Here is a 19,240-nt window from a genome sequence, read left to right as displayed (position 1 = left end):
GATGTAAAATTGTAACAAGTGCTGGAAAAAAAATGATTTTGTAAGTACAGTGATACAAGGCTAACGAATGCCTTGGCTTAATAATTTTCTGGCTAACAGATTTTTATTTTTCTGCTTTGATTAGCGAATACAGATTCATGAACATATGAATGCACGCACTAACATGAAATATCCGCGTCATGAGCTGGATTGTCACACCAATCATTAGAATTGCCTGATCATCATCCCTATTGCCTGATTAACTCCCGTCCACCTCGGAATCTTTTTTCAGATGTACATACACTTTTCTTTCTGAAATTCTTTGAACATAAATTCATTCATTCATATATTAATTTCATATAAAATGAAAGATTTAGCCAAAATAGAAAGTGAATTGAAAAAAAAGGTAGCCTATTTTTTCAGAGCATGCGTTCTTTCAGTGCAAGACTCTTTAGTATCAAGCTGAACAGTGGGAGATAATCTTTTCCATCTGCATGTATCAGACAAAGAAATGAGCTGACCAGTTCACAAATGGAAGGGGACAGGGCCGGTCTTAGACCAAGTGGCGCCCGGTGCAAAAGCAGTAGTCAGGCCCCCCCCCCAGGCGCAAATCGTGTCGGAGGAAATTTTTGCTAGTCATTAAATCTGTCCCGTATTTTACGGGACAAGTATTCTACCATATTATAAGACTCTTGGTGTGGTGATCGTCCCCCCCACCTCTTGGTTGGATATTAAGGGACGAAGAAGTCGGAAAAGCTTTCTTCCTAGAATGGGATTACTGCTACCCAGTACTAAGAAACGGAAGGGGCAGGTAAACACCAGCTAAAGCACCGGGACCTGCAGCTTGGGCAGGCCCCCCTAACTATTCTGAGGCAACTTGGGCGGTACCCCGAGCCGAATGGGGGGGGGGCGCTTGTAAATCCTTTTTCTGAGCATAACTATTTCAAGGAGACTCCAAAAAAAAAAAAAGACTGCTCCCGAGGAAGCCCGCTACGGCCCTCGAGAAGGGGCAGAGCTGTCTCAAGAGCATCATGGGCCCCCGGGCAAAGTGGGTTTTCTGAGGCCCTACCTAGTAAATTCTAGGAAATTTTAACTAGATCTCATTTTTGCAAGGCCCTCTTCTCTTGAGGCTTCCAGGCCGTGCCCGGGTGGGTTCATGCGTTAAGACGGCACTGGGAAGGGGTTGTTTTTTCTCTCTGTAGATTTTTTTAACCTCGGGGACTTCGGCTTAAATTTCAATGATAACGCACAATTCTTTAAGTTTGCGCTGAACATCCCCGAGGTTAAAAAACGAATATCTCAAGCGAAAAGAAGCAACCGCACGAACTTACCGAGACGATTGGCGATTATGCATTACCGATATGCTTTACCGATTCAACGCACTTACCGTAACATACATTTAATGCTATATTTTTCAGCTTCAAAAACCTCATTTCGAATATACGAAGACACATATCCGAAATTTCTCTTATTCGAAATGGATTTGCCGCTGTTTGTTTTGAATATGTGAGGTACACTACTTTATTTCCATATTTCCATGGAAGTCCCTATTAACCTACCCTATTCTGCTGCGTCCGGATTATACGTTTAAAAAAATTACGTCGAAATAAAAACAAAATGTTGGAATGAATTTCTTATTGTGGATTGAAGTTGCATGAAAAGAGTTAACTTCGAAGTGGCTTTAGTGCGGACAAACCACTGCGTCTTATCTACGACTTTATTTTTTTTTTTCCGAGAGAAGTTTCATTAGTTATAATTACGTTAAAAATTTATCAACAAAAACATTGGTAGATTTTTCAGATTGGATAGATGCCAGTACATAAATTGACATTTTCTCTACAAAACCGTGTTACACAACACCCCCCCCCCTCCTCCACGAGAGCGATTTCATATTGATAAATGAAATTTTCTCATGTGGGTTATATACCGCTGCGGACTATACATGGTGCCTTTTTTTTCTCAAACTAGCGAAGTTTGCGGATTATAAGCAGCAAAATTCAATAGGTTTTGATTGATTCTTATTCAAGATTAACGTCGAGGAAATGACATCTTCAAAATGACTTTCTTAAGATGATTAAAATTCTTACAAATCTTATAGAAAACGAATACAACAAAAATTAAAATTGACAATTTCACTAGGATTACCAGATTTTCATTTCGATCGAATTTATATTGAGGTTTTCGGCTCTTCTTGAAAGTCGGTTGGAAAAAAAATCAAATTGAATTTTCAACCTACGTTCCTCATTAGTTTCTTGAAAGGAAATTATATCTCATATCTTTTTACCAAGACCTCTCTCCCATAGACATAGATACCGTCTAGGAGCCTCATAGGAGGCTTTACCGTTATTCACCGGGTATCTGGAACAAGATCCATGAAATTCCGAAAAGATGTTCAGTTGTGTGTATGTACGGTTTGTTAAAATGTTTCATACACAAATATGTTGCACTCAGGGGCAGCTCGAGACAAAATCTCTACCCGAGTGGGACCAATTTTTGGGCTCCCTGACCTCCCCAATTAAAGAAAAAAGTTTGTTTCTTTCGCTTCGTTTTGATGCGTTCTAAGAAACAGCGATATTTTATGTCATAACGTATGTCGAATTTCTTTTGGCCTTTTACCTTGGATTTGGCGCTCCTAGAGCGGGCAGAAATAATTTTCCTATTTTTTGCCCTTTTACCTCGAACTTAACGGCCTATATATATATATATGGCACAAATAAGTTTTCCTAAATATTTTTTTTTTGCGTTTCCACTTCGAATATAACGACCCTCCTAAAGCGAGCAGAAATAATTTTCTGTAATTTCTTTCACCCCGCATTTTTCGCTCCTACTAGAGGGGGCACTAATAATTTTTCCAAATTTTTTCTTTGCCCTTTCACTGACGAGTGAAAGTCTGACGAGTCGGGAGACTAGCCAGTGATCGGGCTTTTCGAAAAATAACCGTACTATTATATACACTAAACCTTTTTGTTTTTTTTGAAAAAAAAAATCTCATCTCGGTCATTTTTCATGTAGCTATATTTTAGATATTTTTTTATAAATACGTATCTTAAAGATATTTTTAACGCGTTTCGGCGTCCCTTCTCATTTGCACCGGTCGCACTGCTCTAAGACCGCCCCTGGATGGGGACAGTTATGAACTCGATTGGGTTGTGTCAACACGAGCTTTATGGCAGACTAAAGCTAGTGTTGGTTGTGTACATAATGTGAAGTAAGATCTTCAGCATCTCTCATCTTCCTGTATATTCTCATTTATACAATTTTGAAGCTGTTCATTTCAGCCTTCAATTAGTTTGTCTTTTTTTATAGCATTCCTTGATGTTTTAAAAAAAAAAAAACTTTAAATTTTGGGCTGAACCTGAAACGAATCAAACGATTTTCCATAGAAATCTATGGGAAATCACGTGATTATAGAACGAATCATCTTCGTTAGGCGAGGTATCACTAATATTAAAACACAATATATCATCGTTAAACTTGATTGTCAGTATCATGGCAATAAAAATCTTTCAGTTACCGGTTTTTTTTAATATTTAAATATAATAAATTGCATAATTAAAATTCAATATCAATTGAAATTACCAATAATTTTATTTTCAATTAAAAATGCCAATTTCATTTATAATTGTGATGAATTTTAAGAAATTGATATTCGGCAACATCACTAATCGTCCCATCCCTAACAAAAATAAAAATATATTATTAATTAGAAGAAAAATATCCAAACGTAAATTATTCTCCGACATATGTTGTTGCAGATAATGTTTAAGATTTTAAACATTTGAAATTTTTTTTATTAAACTACAGAAACGTGTTTGGTATCGCTCTTCCTGACACATTACCCTGGATCCGCTCCTGTGGTTAAGCTATTCCGTTTATTCACAATCCTCTGTTGGAGAAAAAAATTCCCTACGACACCACAACCTTACCAAATGATACTGTGTCCCCTTGTCGAAGCACTTGATTGACTGTGTATTAATAACTAGTGTTCCATTCCATCCATCTTAATAAAAACTTTTAACACTTCGATCATATCCCCACCGCTACCTGCGTTCGTCCAGTGTAAGCAAAAAAGAAGTAGTAGTAGAGGTACGATTCAGATTTAAAAAAAGGTTAAGGCGTTCAAAAATTACCCCGTACCAGTTTTGGGAGTGGAAATACAATGTCACAAAATAAAATATCGAAATTTTTATACGGTCCCCTTATCCTCCAACTTCCAATTAGAAAGTTGTTGCCCCGTATCTCCCCCTCCTAATCAGATCAGGCCTACCGTTGTCTCAACGAAGAACGAAATTTTAGCTGGTGATCGAAGACCCGATCCATGCTCGTATTTGTTGTGAACCTAACGTGAAGATTATTTCCGTGTAATGCTTGCTTTGTGTGTAATGCTGTCATCTGCCGTCAATTTTTTTAAGTATGAGTGAAGTGTAATGATTGAATAATTGTGAAACCGTTGTAGGCCTGCTGCTCTGTTGAGAGACTTTAAAGGGGAGTTCGGATTCGCGTCTCGAAGTTGATAATCACAGAAAACCATCTTCGACCGACCCCCACTGTAAACGGTGGGGTTCGAACCCGGGTCCTTGCTATGCGTATGCGTCATTATGACCAATAACGCTTAGAAATTCTAAGTTTTTATTCTTACCACATTATCAGCCAATCAGAATCAGGCTACTGTGACGTTGTAAAGTGTACCTCCTGCTGTTACGTTTGGCAACTTATCGCCAAACACCAGCGTCTATTAACGATTTCGCTATTTTGTTATTACGTCTCATTTGCTCACACGATAACATTACAATGATATAATTTAAAAATACTATAATATAACGATCATAATAATGATATATATTATATAATAATAATTATATTGACATGCAATAAATACAGTGGCTTACCGAATCACAAGTTCTATGTTTGGTTTCCTAATTAATCTATTATAATTATGAACCAATAACAAAGGAATGGGTCGGCACTCTATGAATCAACACATGATAGCAGGGCCCAGTTTCGCGAGCCGTTATTATTGTCAACTTGATGCAACTGAACCACATTTGGATTAAATCAGAAAAAAATGAAAACATGTTTTAGTGATTCAATAAACGATAACTTATTATACGAAGGTGTCCCCCCCATTCCCCTGTATCGCCAAGTTCGCTGTTTGGGAACAACCCCCCCCCCACCCATTTCCCCGCGCATCTGACAATTCGTGGTGAATTATAATGTAATAAATCATATTTATCCTGTGCAACGGTTAAAAGAAATTAAATGTAATAAAAAATTAAAATTTTCAAACGGAGCTGTTAGGAAAAAAAAAATTGGACGGGTTCGAATGGACTCGAACTCATAGCCTTGGTTTTAAGCGTCCGGTGAACTTCCCACTATACCAATGGTAGTTGCCGAGCTGAAGTTGAATTTAGTATATCCATTATTAAATGTCGCCAGGAAATATGGTTGCGCCAAATGGATCAAAAGTTGCGGTAGCCTCGCGGTCTGCTTTGACGTTTCTATGACGTTACAGTTGCTTGACTCTGATTGGCTGGTAATGTGGAGAATATCAGAATTTCTAAGCGCTACAATTATGACCACTCGACCACTACAGTGACACCCCTGTATCTCTCGAGGCCAACAGAAGAAATTCCATGTTTTTAAGTGCAATATTCGCCAAGATATTTGAATTCAAAAATCGGAGGAAAGTTATGAAAGAACAGCAAAAACTAACGAACAATGCTCCTTTCCCTCAATTATGCTGTTCTTTCAAAACTTTTCTCAGATTTTTGAATTCGAATATCTCAGCGAATATTGCACTTGAAAACTTGGAATTTTTTTTTTGTTGGCCTTGTAGTGACTATGACTTTCAACTATGTTTATTATCATTCTATGGTGATCATTCTATAGTGTGGCAACATGTCTATTTTAATATAGTCAAAGCCGATTATTACTGTTTGTTTACATTCAGCTTATCCGCACGCCTGCCACGCATGTTCACGATATCTACAGACAATGTTCGGAATCCCGTATTCTGTTCCCTGATTGGTTAATTTAGTAGAGGGTGGTCAGGCCTGGCCATTTATTGTTGGCGACAAAATAATAACGTTAGCAAACATCCCAACATAAATACCACGGGAAAAAAAATACTTCAAGCGGAATAGCAAATATTGAAAAGAAAAGCCCCCTTTTCATTTGATTTTTTGTGATATGAATATTAATTTTAAGAAATAATTTTTTTTTTTTTTTCATTTCATCGCTTTTTCTTCTCCTTTATTGTGTAAAAAGGCAAAAATATGTGGATATGCAAACGATGGAACAGATACGCCACGCTAGGAAAATACAAACACCTATAGTTCGTTTCAGGTTAACTTTGCAGTGAAAGGGAAGCTACGAGGGAACCGCATCACACGTTGCTATGACAACGAAAGCCTTTCAACCAATGTATCGATGCGCAGTCGCGGTAAGGTATAGCTGATTCTCGCCAATCTTACTGAGAAAAATTTTTTTTTTATGCATAATGGTGATCATTTTTTTTTCTATTTTAAAATTCTTAAACGAATAAAGATAGATTCAGAACACTATTTTTTCAGTATTCATTTTCAATCATTCAAAAAATTGAAATATTCTGCATAAATGATCATCGTAAGCCTTCGATATATGGGAACTATATTTTGCGGCGAAGGAATACACTCTCTACCTTTCTCTGCACTGCAAAGTTAACCTGAAACGGACTATAGCATAATTAAGTTTTTTTACGTTTCTGCCGACCGGAAATGGTCCTATTCGGTTCACGCGGATTTATTAGTGCAGATTATATAATGAAAAAAAAATTCCCTCCCCCTCAAGTTGAGGGGTGGGGGTTATTTAATGTCTGCTTTGTCCAAGGCCATGGTCCTCACATCCTGGAGCAGGGCTCCCTAGGCGACGCATCTCGGTATTTTTCACGTTATAAATTAGGCCCGTGAAAGATCCCGGGCCTAATTTATAACGTGAAAAATACCGAGAAGCGTCCCAGGCCATCTCGTCCATATTCCTGGGTCCCAGGGCTAGAGATCTGTCAGCCCCACCCTCGTGGGGGCCATGCGCAGGGCCCTTGCAAAAGTTGGTTTCTGAGGTGTATACCCCGAGCAGGGCCGCAACTAGTAACTTTGCCATTCGGGGCAAGCCGGCATTTTGGCGCCCCTTGATGTAGAAGAAACGGTTAAAAGGTGAATTCGGCGTCCCCTTCTGGTTCAGCGCCCGGGGCACCAGACCCACCTGCCCCTCCCTAGTTGCGGCCATGGCCCCCACATCCTGGAGCAGGGCACCTAGGCTGAGACCTTTTACGGGCGCTCCCCGGTCAGACTTTCCACGGCCTTCTATATTTAATTTATAGCATGAAAAAGCAAAAAATTATGAGAATTGTCTCGGGCCCCAGAGCCCCTGGCAACCCCACCGTGGTTGCGGCCCTGAGATCCCAGCTGTAGGCATATATATAATGTGAATTGACGTCATCGTGTTCCCCAGATGTTCAAGTCTATCTCCGCCTATGCTGGTGACCCATGTTCACCCACAATTACGGGTCTGACAGAGCTCAGGAGATGATTCTTTCAACTTTTTTATATTTTTCACAGAACAAATTTACTGTGGGGGATGGGACGCCAAAGATCCCAGCTGAAGGATGTGGGTAACCTATACCATTTTTTTGTGTAAGTTATCGTAAATGTAATAAATCGGGTGATTATGGACCATCATGGCCCCCACAGCCTGAAGCAAGGCCCCTAGGCTGGGATATTTTGTGGGCCCGCAGACCAAACTTTTCATGGGCCCTTCAACAGCGAATTTGTAGCATGAAGGAAAATGATTGTCCCCGACTCTAACTAACCTTGCGGGGCCATGGCGACCATTATATAATTGCATATCATCGTGCCCTTCCCCCAGAACTTGTCTATGTATGCCTTACACGGGTGGAACAGTGTCATCTTGTTCTCACCCGAAAACAAAACTCACCCGAGCTTGGCGGGATCGTCTTCAAATTTTCTTTAGTATACATGTAAATTCATAGGCAGACCATTTTTAGTCAGGTAGAAGAACCTCAGAAAAATCTTGGCCAGACATCCACCCGCGTCTCAGGCAGCTGTTTAAGATCTGAAGTTCTCTTACATAGCCAGAAATTTCTTCTGCGGGGAGAGAGAAATCTACCCCCTTCAATGACCTTGCTTTGACTACACCCAGCATAATGTTAATTCTTGAATGCGGTTTCCAATTGGGCTGTTGAATAGCATTCTTGGGTGCTAGCAAGCAATAGGCGAGATGAGTTTTAAATCATTAATCTATAGGGAAATTCAAAGGCATCTCGTTACAGCCTTCGCTCCTCTGGACCATTTCATCACCCCCTCAGAAGTTATTGGTTGACAAGGAGGAAAAAATTTAAAGTTTGGGAACAGAAGTGTTTCAATCATGTGGGTCTCGAGTCTTCTTGTGTCTTGAGCTTCACATAGGAAATTTTTTTATTTCTGAATCGATTCTGGAATTATTTATTCTAATAATTCAGGATTCACATCAATTTTGGAATTATCTCTATCATTAATTCTGAATTTTCGATTAGTTTTGGAATAATTTTTTAACTAAATTTTAGATTTCTTTCATTCATTCCTAGAATTATTTCTCTCATTTATTTTAGAACTATTTCCTTCATTTATTCTAGGATTATTTATTTTATAAATTCCGAAATTACAGTATTTATTTCGTCTTGCATAAATTCTGAAATTAATTTTTTCATTGATTTCGAAATTATTTCTTCAATTAATTCTCTGGAATACATCGTTTTTCAATGTTTTCAACTATTTTCAGAAAATGATCAGCGGACCACACGTTGAAGACCCCTGGTATAACGGAAAGGCTATACAGTACTTACCATAGCGGTTTCTTTGTTTGTCACATATTTTACTCTAAAAACAACGGTTTTTCTCTACTCGTCATTTCCGATTACTTTATAACAGTAATTACTAGGAAGATCCTCCATTGCGATCAATGTGATTTGGTCCTGAGAAGCGCCTTTTGTTATATTAATAAAATTAAGCGTAAGATTAAAAATTTAAAAGATAAAAACCGAAAAGGAGGAAAATAAAGCGAGAAAATTTGCCGAGAGAAACGTATAAAGAATGTGTGATGGTAACCTCTCCCAGCAAAATTTCCCGCAAAAATTTCCCTTTTGACTAAATTTTTCTCACGCATTCCAAAAAATGTGCTGCCATCTACCGCTGGAAATTAGTCAAGTATTTTACAATAGAAAAGTATTACACTGCATTAATATTTTTTTATTTTTTTTCAAAAAATTCTTTTGCTTGCTGAACTCTTAAAATTTCCCACAAATGCTAAGAAATTTCACACTTGGACAATTTTTCCTACATACGCAAATACATATCTGCCGGCATAAATAATGAGAGAAAAGAAAAAAAAACACACATATATACACTGCTGGCCACCGTAAATGCAACACCCTGAAGGAAGCATGCAAATAATATGAAATTTACAACATGCATTAGCGGAAGTGAGATAAGCAAATGATTAGAATTTCAGCGCAGACGCACATCACGCGCGCCTGTGACGCCATTTCAAAGCGCTATTTAAGGCTTGGAGATTTCGACGATTTGAAGTACGGCAATTGTGTTTTTCTTGTGGTTTTTTCAAAAAAACGATCAATTATGCCTCGTAGAAAACAGCGATCATCTTTTGATCAAGTATCCGAGTTCGACAGAGGAAGGATAGTGGCCTACCGAGATTGTGGATTATCTTTCAGGGAAATCGGTAGTCGTGTTGGACGAAACCAAACAACTGTAATGCGGATATGTGATCGTTGGATGCAAGAGGGTACGACGGACCGACGTGTTCGATCGCATCCACCACTTCACGTGATGACAGGCGTATTGTGCGTATGGCAGTGACGGATCGCTCAGCCACATCACGAACCATAGCACAGCACATTCAGTGTGTACCGCATCATCCAGTGTCTGCGCGTACCATTCGACGCCGTTTACAGCAGAGTGGTCTGTCCGCAAGACGTCCATTGCTTCGTCTACCCTTGACGCAGAACCACAGACGTCTCCGCCGCCAATGGTGCGATGAAAGAAGGATGTGGACGGCACAATGGAATGAAATTGTCTTTACTGACGAGTCACGCTTCTGTCTGCAACACCACGCTGGTCGGATTCGAGTCTGGAGACACCGTGGAGAGAGGATGCTGAACAGCTGCGTTATGCACCGCCACACTGGTCCTGCACCGGGTATTATGGTATGGGGCGGTATTGGATATCACTCTCGCACTCCTCTAGTACGCATTGCCGGTACTTTCAAAAGCCAGCGCTACATCTCCGAAGTGTTGGAGCCAGTTGTCCTTCCTTACCTTCAGGGCTTGCCCACAGCCATATTTCAACAGGATAATGCGCGACCACACGTGGCACGCATTGTCCAAAGGTTCTTCGTCAATCGCCAGATTGAATTGCTTCCCTGGCCAGCTCGCTCTCCGGATCTTTCGCCGATAGGAAACATGTGGTCCATGGTTGCTCAACGATTGACCCAGATTACATCCCCAGCTGCCACATCAGATCAACTTTGGCAACGCGTGGAAGCTGCTTGGTCTGCTGTACCCCAAGAACACATCCAAAGTCTCTTTGAATCAATGCCGAGGCGTGTGGCAGCGGTGATCTCCAACAATGGCGGCTACTCTGGCTACTAATTTTGGCAGGAACCACACTTCACAGAAGTCTATAAATTTAATCATTTGATGCTTGGTCAACATGTTATCTACAAAATAAATGTTGTTGCGATATCTCTTGTCTTTCTTGGTGTTGCAATTTGGGTGGCCAGCAGTGTATATAACACCAAGAAATAAGTGGCAACAGGAATGGAATTGATAAACAAAAAAATTTGGCATTTAGCAGCGTATGCAAGATAAAACAAGATTACATTACAATATCAAACAGATAATTTAAATCTTCTTGAGTTAACAACCAAGATTTTAAATTTACAAAAAAAGATGTACATGAAGATTGTTCTTTTATTAACTGAGGAAGTAAATTAAATATTTTGGGAGCTAAATAAAGGAAAAATTTTTGGAAACGAGTTTTATTTGGCCTTGGTATCTGTATAGTATGACGTCTAAATTGCATTCCAGACTTATGTAATTTCAGATTGAAATGGCCACTTCTTTTATAAAACATTTTTAAACTTTTATAAACGTACAAGTGTTATAGAGGGAGTAGCTTTAATTGATTGAAAAGTGGAAATGTATGCGTGAGTCTATTTTTACTCAGAATGATACGGATGAAGGACTTCTGTGTGCCAAATGTGAAGAAAGATTGCTGAAGTATGTCCCACCCCAACATGTAATGCCGTAACTCAATCTAGATTCTACTAACGCAAAATAAAGAAGTTTTAAAATGGATTGGGAACATTTATTCCTGATAAAATAAAATTTCCTAATGTTCCGATTTAATTCTACACTCAAATAATTAATATGTGTTTTCCAGGATAGTTTTGAATCTAAAAAAATCCCTAAATACTTAAAGGTGTCTACTCTATTTACAACTGTGCACATACAATCCGAGATACGGCCATCTGTCATACTATGATATTTTAGGACACCAAAATCATCGAAAGTACCAGAACCAAATAACATATATTTAGTTTTATCTATATTTAATTTCAAATTAATATTTCTAAACCAGATATTTATTGAGTTAAGATCATTTCGCATGTTATTCCTCAAGTTGATTGAAGAGCTTTCAGAGTAACAAAGAGCTAAATCATCAGCGAAAGCAGTGATTTTTCCTTTCAAATTAAAGTTACACAGGTCATTTATATATATATTAGGAATAAAATAAGTCCAAGTACTGATCCTTGAGGTACACCAGATGTAATTTGTCTTTTAGAACTCAAAACAGAATTCCCTTTCACACTTTGAACTCTGTTAGCAAGATATGTTTTGAAAAATTTAAGTGGCAAACCCCGAATTCCTGCATATTCTAGTTTGGTTAGAAGAATACTATGATTCACGGTATCAAAAGCTTTGCCGATATCTAAAAATAATTACGCAACTTTACAATGTATTGTTATCTGCTATATACACATTTGAAAGAAAATTAACAAGAGCGTCCTCTGTACTTTTTGCCTTTCTGAATCCAAATTGGTTCTCACTAAAAAAATTAACGCTGTCAAGAAATTTAATTATTCTGGATTTAATTATTTTTTCTATGACCTTTGAGAAGACATAGTAAAGAAATCGGTCTGTAATTATTAACATTCTTTTTGTCCCCTTTTTTATGTATTGGGGAAACGATTGCAAGTTTCAGGCACTCTGGAAATTCACCAGTGATAAAACTTAAATTAAAAATAAACGATAAGACATAACTTACATATGGTGCAATGCACCATGTTATGGAATTAATTTTGTCAAATTGTAAATAAAACATGTAAATAATTAAAAATAGCTGTATTCAACTTGTGAGCTCGCCTACCGAACGACGTTGCGCCTCCAACACGTAACGGTGACGTTTTTTATTTTGAACATGTGAGATTGCAAGTTGCTGTTTCCCTTTCTCGACCACGTTGTTTATGCTACGACCATGAACTTCCGTTTTCGGCTACCGGCGTTTTATGGTATCTGGTTGATATCCCCTGGTGGAAACAGATGATGTCATCTCATCTTCTGAAGGTGGTGTCAAGAATGCGGTAGGTTCTTTTTGAATTTTTCTTCATTTGTGTTGCAAGCGCCACGAGGTCAACGACTCAGCCCGAATCGATGTAAATCAACCCAGTCGCGGTAAAAACGCCTCCGTTTTGGCGAAATCACCCGGAATTGTGGTTCAAACAAATCGAATCGCAATTTTCGCTCTCCAAAATTAGTGCTGACTCGACGAAATTCAACTCTATGTAATTCCTAGTTTAAATCAGCAGGAGCTTTCAGTCATTTCGGATATCTTAATGAATCCACCGGCTCAAAATAGCTATGATGCCCTGAAAGAGCGGTTGATATCCCAGTATGCCGATTCCGAATCTTCTAGGTTAAAGGCTCTTTTGCAAGGCATAGTTTTGGGCGACAAGCGCCCGTCACGTTTGCTATTGGAAATAGGAAGCATTTTGACGATAAAATTTTGAAAACCTTGGGGTTACAACAATTGCCAGTAGCTGTTCAGCAGATATTAGCCGTAAGTACTGACGACTTGCCGAAGCTTGCGGAGATGGTAACGTCCACTATACCGTCTGCTGAGTCCACGGAAGTCAGTTCAGTCCAGCCGTGTCCAATCGATACCAGATTAGATGAGATCTACACTCGCGTGTCTAGATTAGAAACTAGACCTCATGGACAGCGTTTTCGTTATCGTTCGCAATCTAGGTCTCACCAATCTCTCAACGGGACAAACATCTCAAATATGCTGGTACCACAGAAAATTCAGAGAAAAAGCTCTCACAAGTGCACAGCGCATGCTCATAAGCAATCAAAAAACGAGTAGAGCATTCGTTGGGGGCGCACAGCGAAAATGCTAATATTGCAAGTCGCCTATTTGTTTGTGATCGTAAAAACGGATTGCACTTCCTTGTTGATACTGGAGCATCGGTATCGGTGTTACCTGCTGAAAAATCTGAATTGTCAAACAAAACCAATTCCTTTCAGTTAACTGCTGCTAATGGCACCCAGATTCCGACATTTGGTACTAAGATACTGAACTCGGACTTTGGTCTGCATAAGAATTTCGTTTGGAAATTTGTTGTGGCCTCAATCAATAAGCCAATCCTAGGCGCTGATTTTCTTAGTCGATACAGCTTTTTGGTTGACACGAACAAATTTCGATTAGTTTCACAAGATTCAAAAATGTTTATATCCGGATCCAAGGCAGAAGCACCCTCCACTGGTGTGACATTTGCTATGCATGATACTACTGATTATCATACGCTGTTATACAACAGTTTCCCGAATTGACTAAGATAAATTTCTCGACCAAGTCCGTTATACATAACGTTACTCGTTTTATCGAGACGACAGGCCCACATGTGTTTGCCAAGGCCAGACGTTTGGAGCAGGACAAGCTCACTATCGCTAAACGCGAATTCGCTTACATGGAAAGTCAAGGTTGGTGTCGGCCCTCCAAAAGCAATTGGGCCAGCCCTTTGCATATGGTTGGGGGATGGCGTTGTTACGGAGATTATCGCATGTTAAATGCCAGAACGAAACCCGACCACTACCCAATTCCACACGTGCATGACTTTGCTAATTTTCCCGCTGGCAAAACAATATTCAGTACCCTTGACTTGGTTAAAGCATACTACCAGATTCCGGTACGCATATTTCGCAAATGCAGCGCTATTCCGCGATTTTTTCCACACAGCCAATCACTTTGCTTCAGCCTCAACGATAATTTGCGTAACTCTACTATATCTTCTTATTCCGTATCTGATCGCGGAACAGTGGTGCAAACAAGGTAGACGTTTCCACTGATGTTCTGCGAGTCATTTCAAATGTGAAATCGCGCTATTTTCCATGTTATTATAAAAACGATTTTATTTTTTAAACCAACAAATTTATGCATTGAAAGCAAACTTAAATATTCAAACAGTTAAAGGAGAATAACGACTTAAAATTTCTGAAAATGTGATAGAAAATCCCTGTGAATTTTAGTAAAAAATTTCTCCAATTTATCAATGCATTTTTCGATAGTAAATCGACTAAAAATAAACCGATAAAATATAGTATGAAAAAATATATTGTACATGTTAATAATCGCAAACAACTATGAAATATTTCAACACCTATTTAAATATCAGAGTAAAGATATACTAAAAGGAATTACATTTTTTTAAAGCATTATTATTGGTCTTGATAAAATTTTTTCTACATATTTTTTGTTATAATATTTAATTGATTTATTATATACCAAAGTTTTAAGATTCGGCAAAATACAAGTACATTATAAATTCGGTACAAACTGAAATATTCAAACAGCTAAGGAGGTGGATCACGAAAATCCCTGTAAATTTTAGTAAAATATTTCTCCAATTTATCAATGCATTTTTCGATAGCAAATCGACTAAAAATAAACAGAAAAATTATTGTGTAAAAAATATATATATTATGCACAGTTAATTAGTCGTAAACAGCTATAAAATATTTAAAAATCGGAACTTAGGAAAAGAAAAGACACTAAAAGACAACTACTTTTTTATAACATTATTGGTCTTAAGTTCTTCTGCATGCTTTTGTTATAATATTTAACTGATTTACAGTACAGTACTTGTATTTTAAGAGCCCCCAAAATATATAGTAAAATGTATTGCATCAGCAAAAAGAATTAATGTTTAAATCATTTTCTGACGAGGTGTTAAAAAAAAGAAAAAAGTGGATAATATTCGCGAGCTGGATTCGAACCTCGGTCTTCAAGTTTGCAGTCCGATACACTAATTCGGGTGACGGAAGACGTCCTAAAAATATTTATCACCGAAAACATAAACTGAAGAGCCAAAAAAACTGGTTCAGGCATGCGTATGCAAATAAAGAGATACGGAACCAATCAGAGTACGGCGCTGCGGTCGGCAACGCCTATATAACACAACAAGTGTGACATAGTTGTTAGATCGGTTACTGCTGCTACAACGGCAGGTAATCGAGATTTAAGTGAGTTTGAACGTGGTGTTATAGTCGGCGCACGAGAGATGGGACATAGCATCTCCGAGGTAGAGATGAAATTTGGATTTTCACGTACGACCATTTCACGAGTGTACCGTGAATATCGGGAATCCGGTAAAAAATTAAACCTACGACATCGCTGCGGCTGGAAAAACATCATGCAAGAACGGGATCAACGACGACTGACGAGAATCATTAAACGTGACAGACGTGCAACCCTTCCGCAAATTGCTGCAGATTTCAATGCTGGGCCATCAATCGCACAGATTTACAGGAGTAGTGTTCCCAAGGGTATCGTTCCAAGGGATTGGAAGATTGCTAATGTAGTTGTAATACTTGTATGTTGTTTACCTTGATTTCCAGAAGACATTAGATCGGGTCCAACATGATAAATTTTTGAAGTGATTTTGTGATTGGGGGTAACTTGCTGAATTGGATAGAATCGTGGTTAAGAGATAGGTAACAACGGGTTATGGGGAACTCTGATCGGACAGACGACACAAGTGGAGTTCCTCAAGGAAGTGTCCTTGGCCCCCAAATTGTTTTTCACTTTTATCAGTACTCGATCATTGTATCGATGGGATTGTTAGCAAATTCGCAGATGACGAAGCTAATGGGGGTAGTCGGGAATCAAAGCAATGGGGAGTTGCTCCAGACCAACTTAAACAGGATTGGAGCAGGCCAAATGAATGGAGCATGACGTTTAGCTTTGGCAAATGCATGGTCGCTCATTTTGGTTCGAACCCACGTTTCTCTTACGAGTTGAATGTTGTCACTATCCCGGATGCAACTAGAGTCACCGATTTGGGAATTCTCATTGAAGAGCGGCTTCTTCTCAATGAGTTCTCCTGAAGTTATTCTTCCGCTTTTCCGAGGCTTAGTTCATCCTGGACCGGACTATGCACCAAGGTTTCGGGAGACCATACCTACACAAGGATATTGGCTTGGTTTGGGGAGGGGGTGCAAAGAGCAGCTACGCGTGCTCTTGTTACTGCACAAGAGTTGAGCTATGAAGAAAGACAATTTCTTGATTATGTTTACGTTGGAAGAACGACGGTGTCGGGATTATGGTCGAAGTGTTTAAAATTTTCAACGGGAAGGATAAAGACGCATATACATTAGCGCGCGGATCATATAATGAAAGGATTCGCAATTGATTGTTCAGTAATTTGCACGGTGCTGCGAACGACTTCTGAGCTGTTTTAACTGGACTCACCTGGAATCGGTTTTTTAACGAACACAAAGGAAGTTTGTGTACCCAGGAGCGGATTAGAACCGCTGCAGGGGGTCGTACGCTACAAGGTCGGCGTGCTAGTGTATACGCACCATAACATGGACCACGAGTTATTAATATACCATCAATCAACTGTGTTTACAAGGGAACACCAGTATCGATTGGTAAGGGACAATTCTAGATTATACAAATACAATACCACTACAGGCAAATTGCCCAACGAGGTGGCTGACTTAAGAACATCATGGATCCCCGAGCCCTTTTTTACCCTACCTACTACTGCTACACCACACATGCACCCCGCCCACAACCCCCCGCGGAACCCCCAACGAATCGGTACATGCGGGAATGTGCATGTACGTGTAGTGAAACCTGACGAAGTTTTTTTTGTTTCTCTGTAATGCTTGTTATGTGTAGTGCTGCCATCTGCCACCAGTTTTTCAAACTATGAGTGAAGTGTTATGATTGAATGATTTTTCGTTGTACGACTGTTGCTCTCTGTGGCGAGACTTTTTAACGGGGAGATCGGCTCGCATTTGCGCCTTGAAGTTGGGAACCACAGAAAACCAACTTCAGCCGACCACCACTGTGGGGTTCGAACCCGCATCGCGAGTCCGTCACTATAACCACTCGACCACCACAGCGGCAAAGATTGTGGTGTCTCAGGGAATTTTTCTTTAACAGGGTTGTTAATAAATGGAATAGCTTTCCCCTAGGGGTAATAAATTCTACCACACTGGCACATTCAAAAAGAAATATGATAAACATGTTTGGGTAAATCGAGGAGCTATTCATTGTTAGATAAGAAAAATATTTCTTATGGGCATTGTATAATATATCATGTATATAGTCTTTAGTTTTTATAATTGAATTTTTAATTGGGTTGCTGTTTTTTTTAAATAGATGACATCCATATTTGTTATGGCCATCTTTTTCTCAGTCACCTCGTTGGGCATTTTGGTTGTTGCGGCCTTGTATTTGTATATTTATAAATATTTTTAAGTATGGTTATTCATCTAAAATGTTATGTATAGGAACATAATTTAACCCTTCACGAGCCATTTTTCCCCCTCGAAATTCTCAAGTGATACACAAATTTTTTGATACATTATTTTGTTTTGAGAATACAATGGAACAATTTTTATTATATTGAATATAATGGACTCGTGTAATGACAAGCTCAAACTATTATAATGCGATATATACTTCACAGAGGAGTATTTAAGTAGTATAGGCTACTTTCCACGGCCTTAGAAAGGGTTAAGAAATTTAATCGGTTTGGTCAAGTAAATAAAGTTAAATTACAAACTTATCGAAATTCGATTAAAATTAAAATTTTTAATCGATTTTTGATTGGATTGATGGAGACGATTAAGTGAACTAAAATTTTTAACTGCGAATACCAATTGATAGGTTAACCGACCCAATTATAGTCCTAATAATTATGTATGTATGTATGCATGCATGCAAACATACGAAAATAAAATTTTTATAACTCACCCTCGAAATCTTTATCAGTGAAGCTATGGTGGTTAACCCGTGCACCAGGATCTCTTGGAGCTTCATCTAGGGGATTCATAGCTGTTTTGGAAATAAAAGAATCTTAAATATGAAATTGAATACATAAAATATGCATCGTTAGCATCAAGGGTATCGATAAATTATGAATTTCAGTATAGCATTAAGAAGAAATAGTAATGTAAGCGAGAGCAAAGTTTTTCACAATCTATATATATAAAATTGATTTTGTCTGTATGTGTGTGTGTGTGTTCTCTATACAAATCTACAATTTTAGACCGATCGTCGCCTAATTTTGCATATATACCAAATGGGACCAGACTTAAACGATAGGCTACTTTAAAAATTCGTCAGAGCAGGGTAAATGCCCCAAATGGGCAAAAAACTGTCGCGCAACAATGGTTTTTGGGCCTCAACAATCACTTTCCGAACGTTTACTTTGGTTACCGTGGTTCCCTAGCAATGCGTTTAAGACGTGTATATGCCTTTACAATGGTTTGCCATTTCTTCAAGGCTGTCAGTATATGTATAATATTTATGCCTTTTTATAATGGTTTGCCACATTTTCAATACTCCCAGTAATGAGGTTTTTTGAATGACGTCATAATCATCATCGCTTTGAGGGTCAGGAAAAGGGTGATCCTCATAGAAATCAGTGCTAAAATTGCCGATTTTAATGTAGAAATGCGGAAATTTGGTGGGGCTTTGTCACATCAATAATTTTAAAAATTGTATTCAATACTGGATTTTTGAAATATTGAGTTCGCTTAGAGATATACGAAGCCCAGAAAATTATATGAAATAATTAGCCAGACCTACTTTCGAGCTGGATATCCATGCAATAACATTCATTTCAACTTTTTATT

General features: G+C 38.6%; 1 protein-coding gene across 5 annotated transcripts in view; it reads right to left on the bottom strand.

Annotated features, from left to right (window-relative positions):
* Positions 1-19,240, bottom strand: part of Ndae1 (Na[+]-driven anion exchanger 1) — a 338,918-nt gene that overhangs the window by 226,574 nt on the left and 93,104 nt on the right. For all 5 annotated transcript variants that reach the window (XM_089252552.1, XM_089252555.1, XM_089252556.1 and 2 more), the window contains exon 2: positions 18,357-18,437. In XM_089252552.1, the coding sequence (XP_089108678.1) occupies positions 18,357-18,437 (81 nt within the window). The remainder of the gene's footprint in view (positions 1-18,356; positions 18,438-19,240) is intronic.

The sequence above is a fragment of the Pholcus phalangioides genome, unplaced genomic scaffold (genome assembly GCF_987345545.1).
Source record: "Pholcus phalangioides strain wild (caught in Gottingen) unplaced genomic scaffold, Ppha-v1.0 ptg000029l_1, whole genome shotgun sequence".
Lineage (NCBI taxonomy): Eukaryota > Metazoa > Arthropoda > Arachnida > Araneae > Pholcidae > Pholcus > Pholcus phalangioides.
Note: the sequence above shows the minus strand (reverse complement) of the source record. Positions and strands in the feature narration are given on the sequence as shown.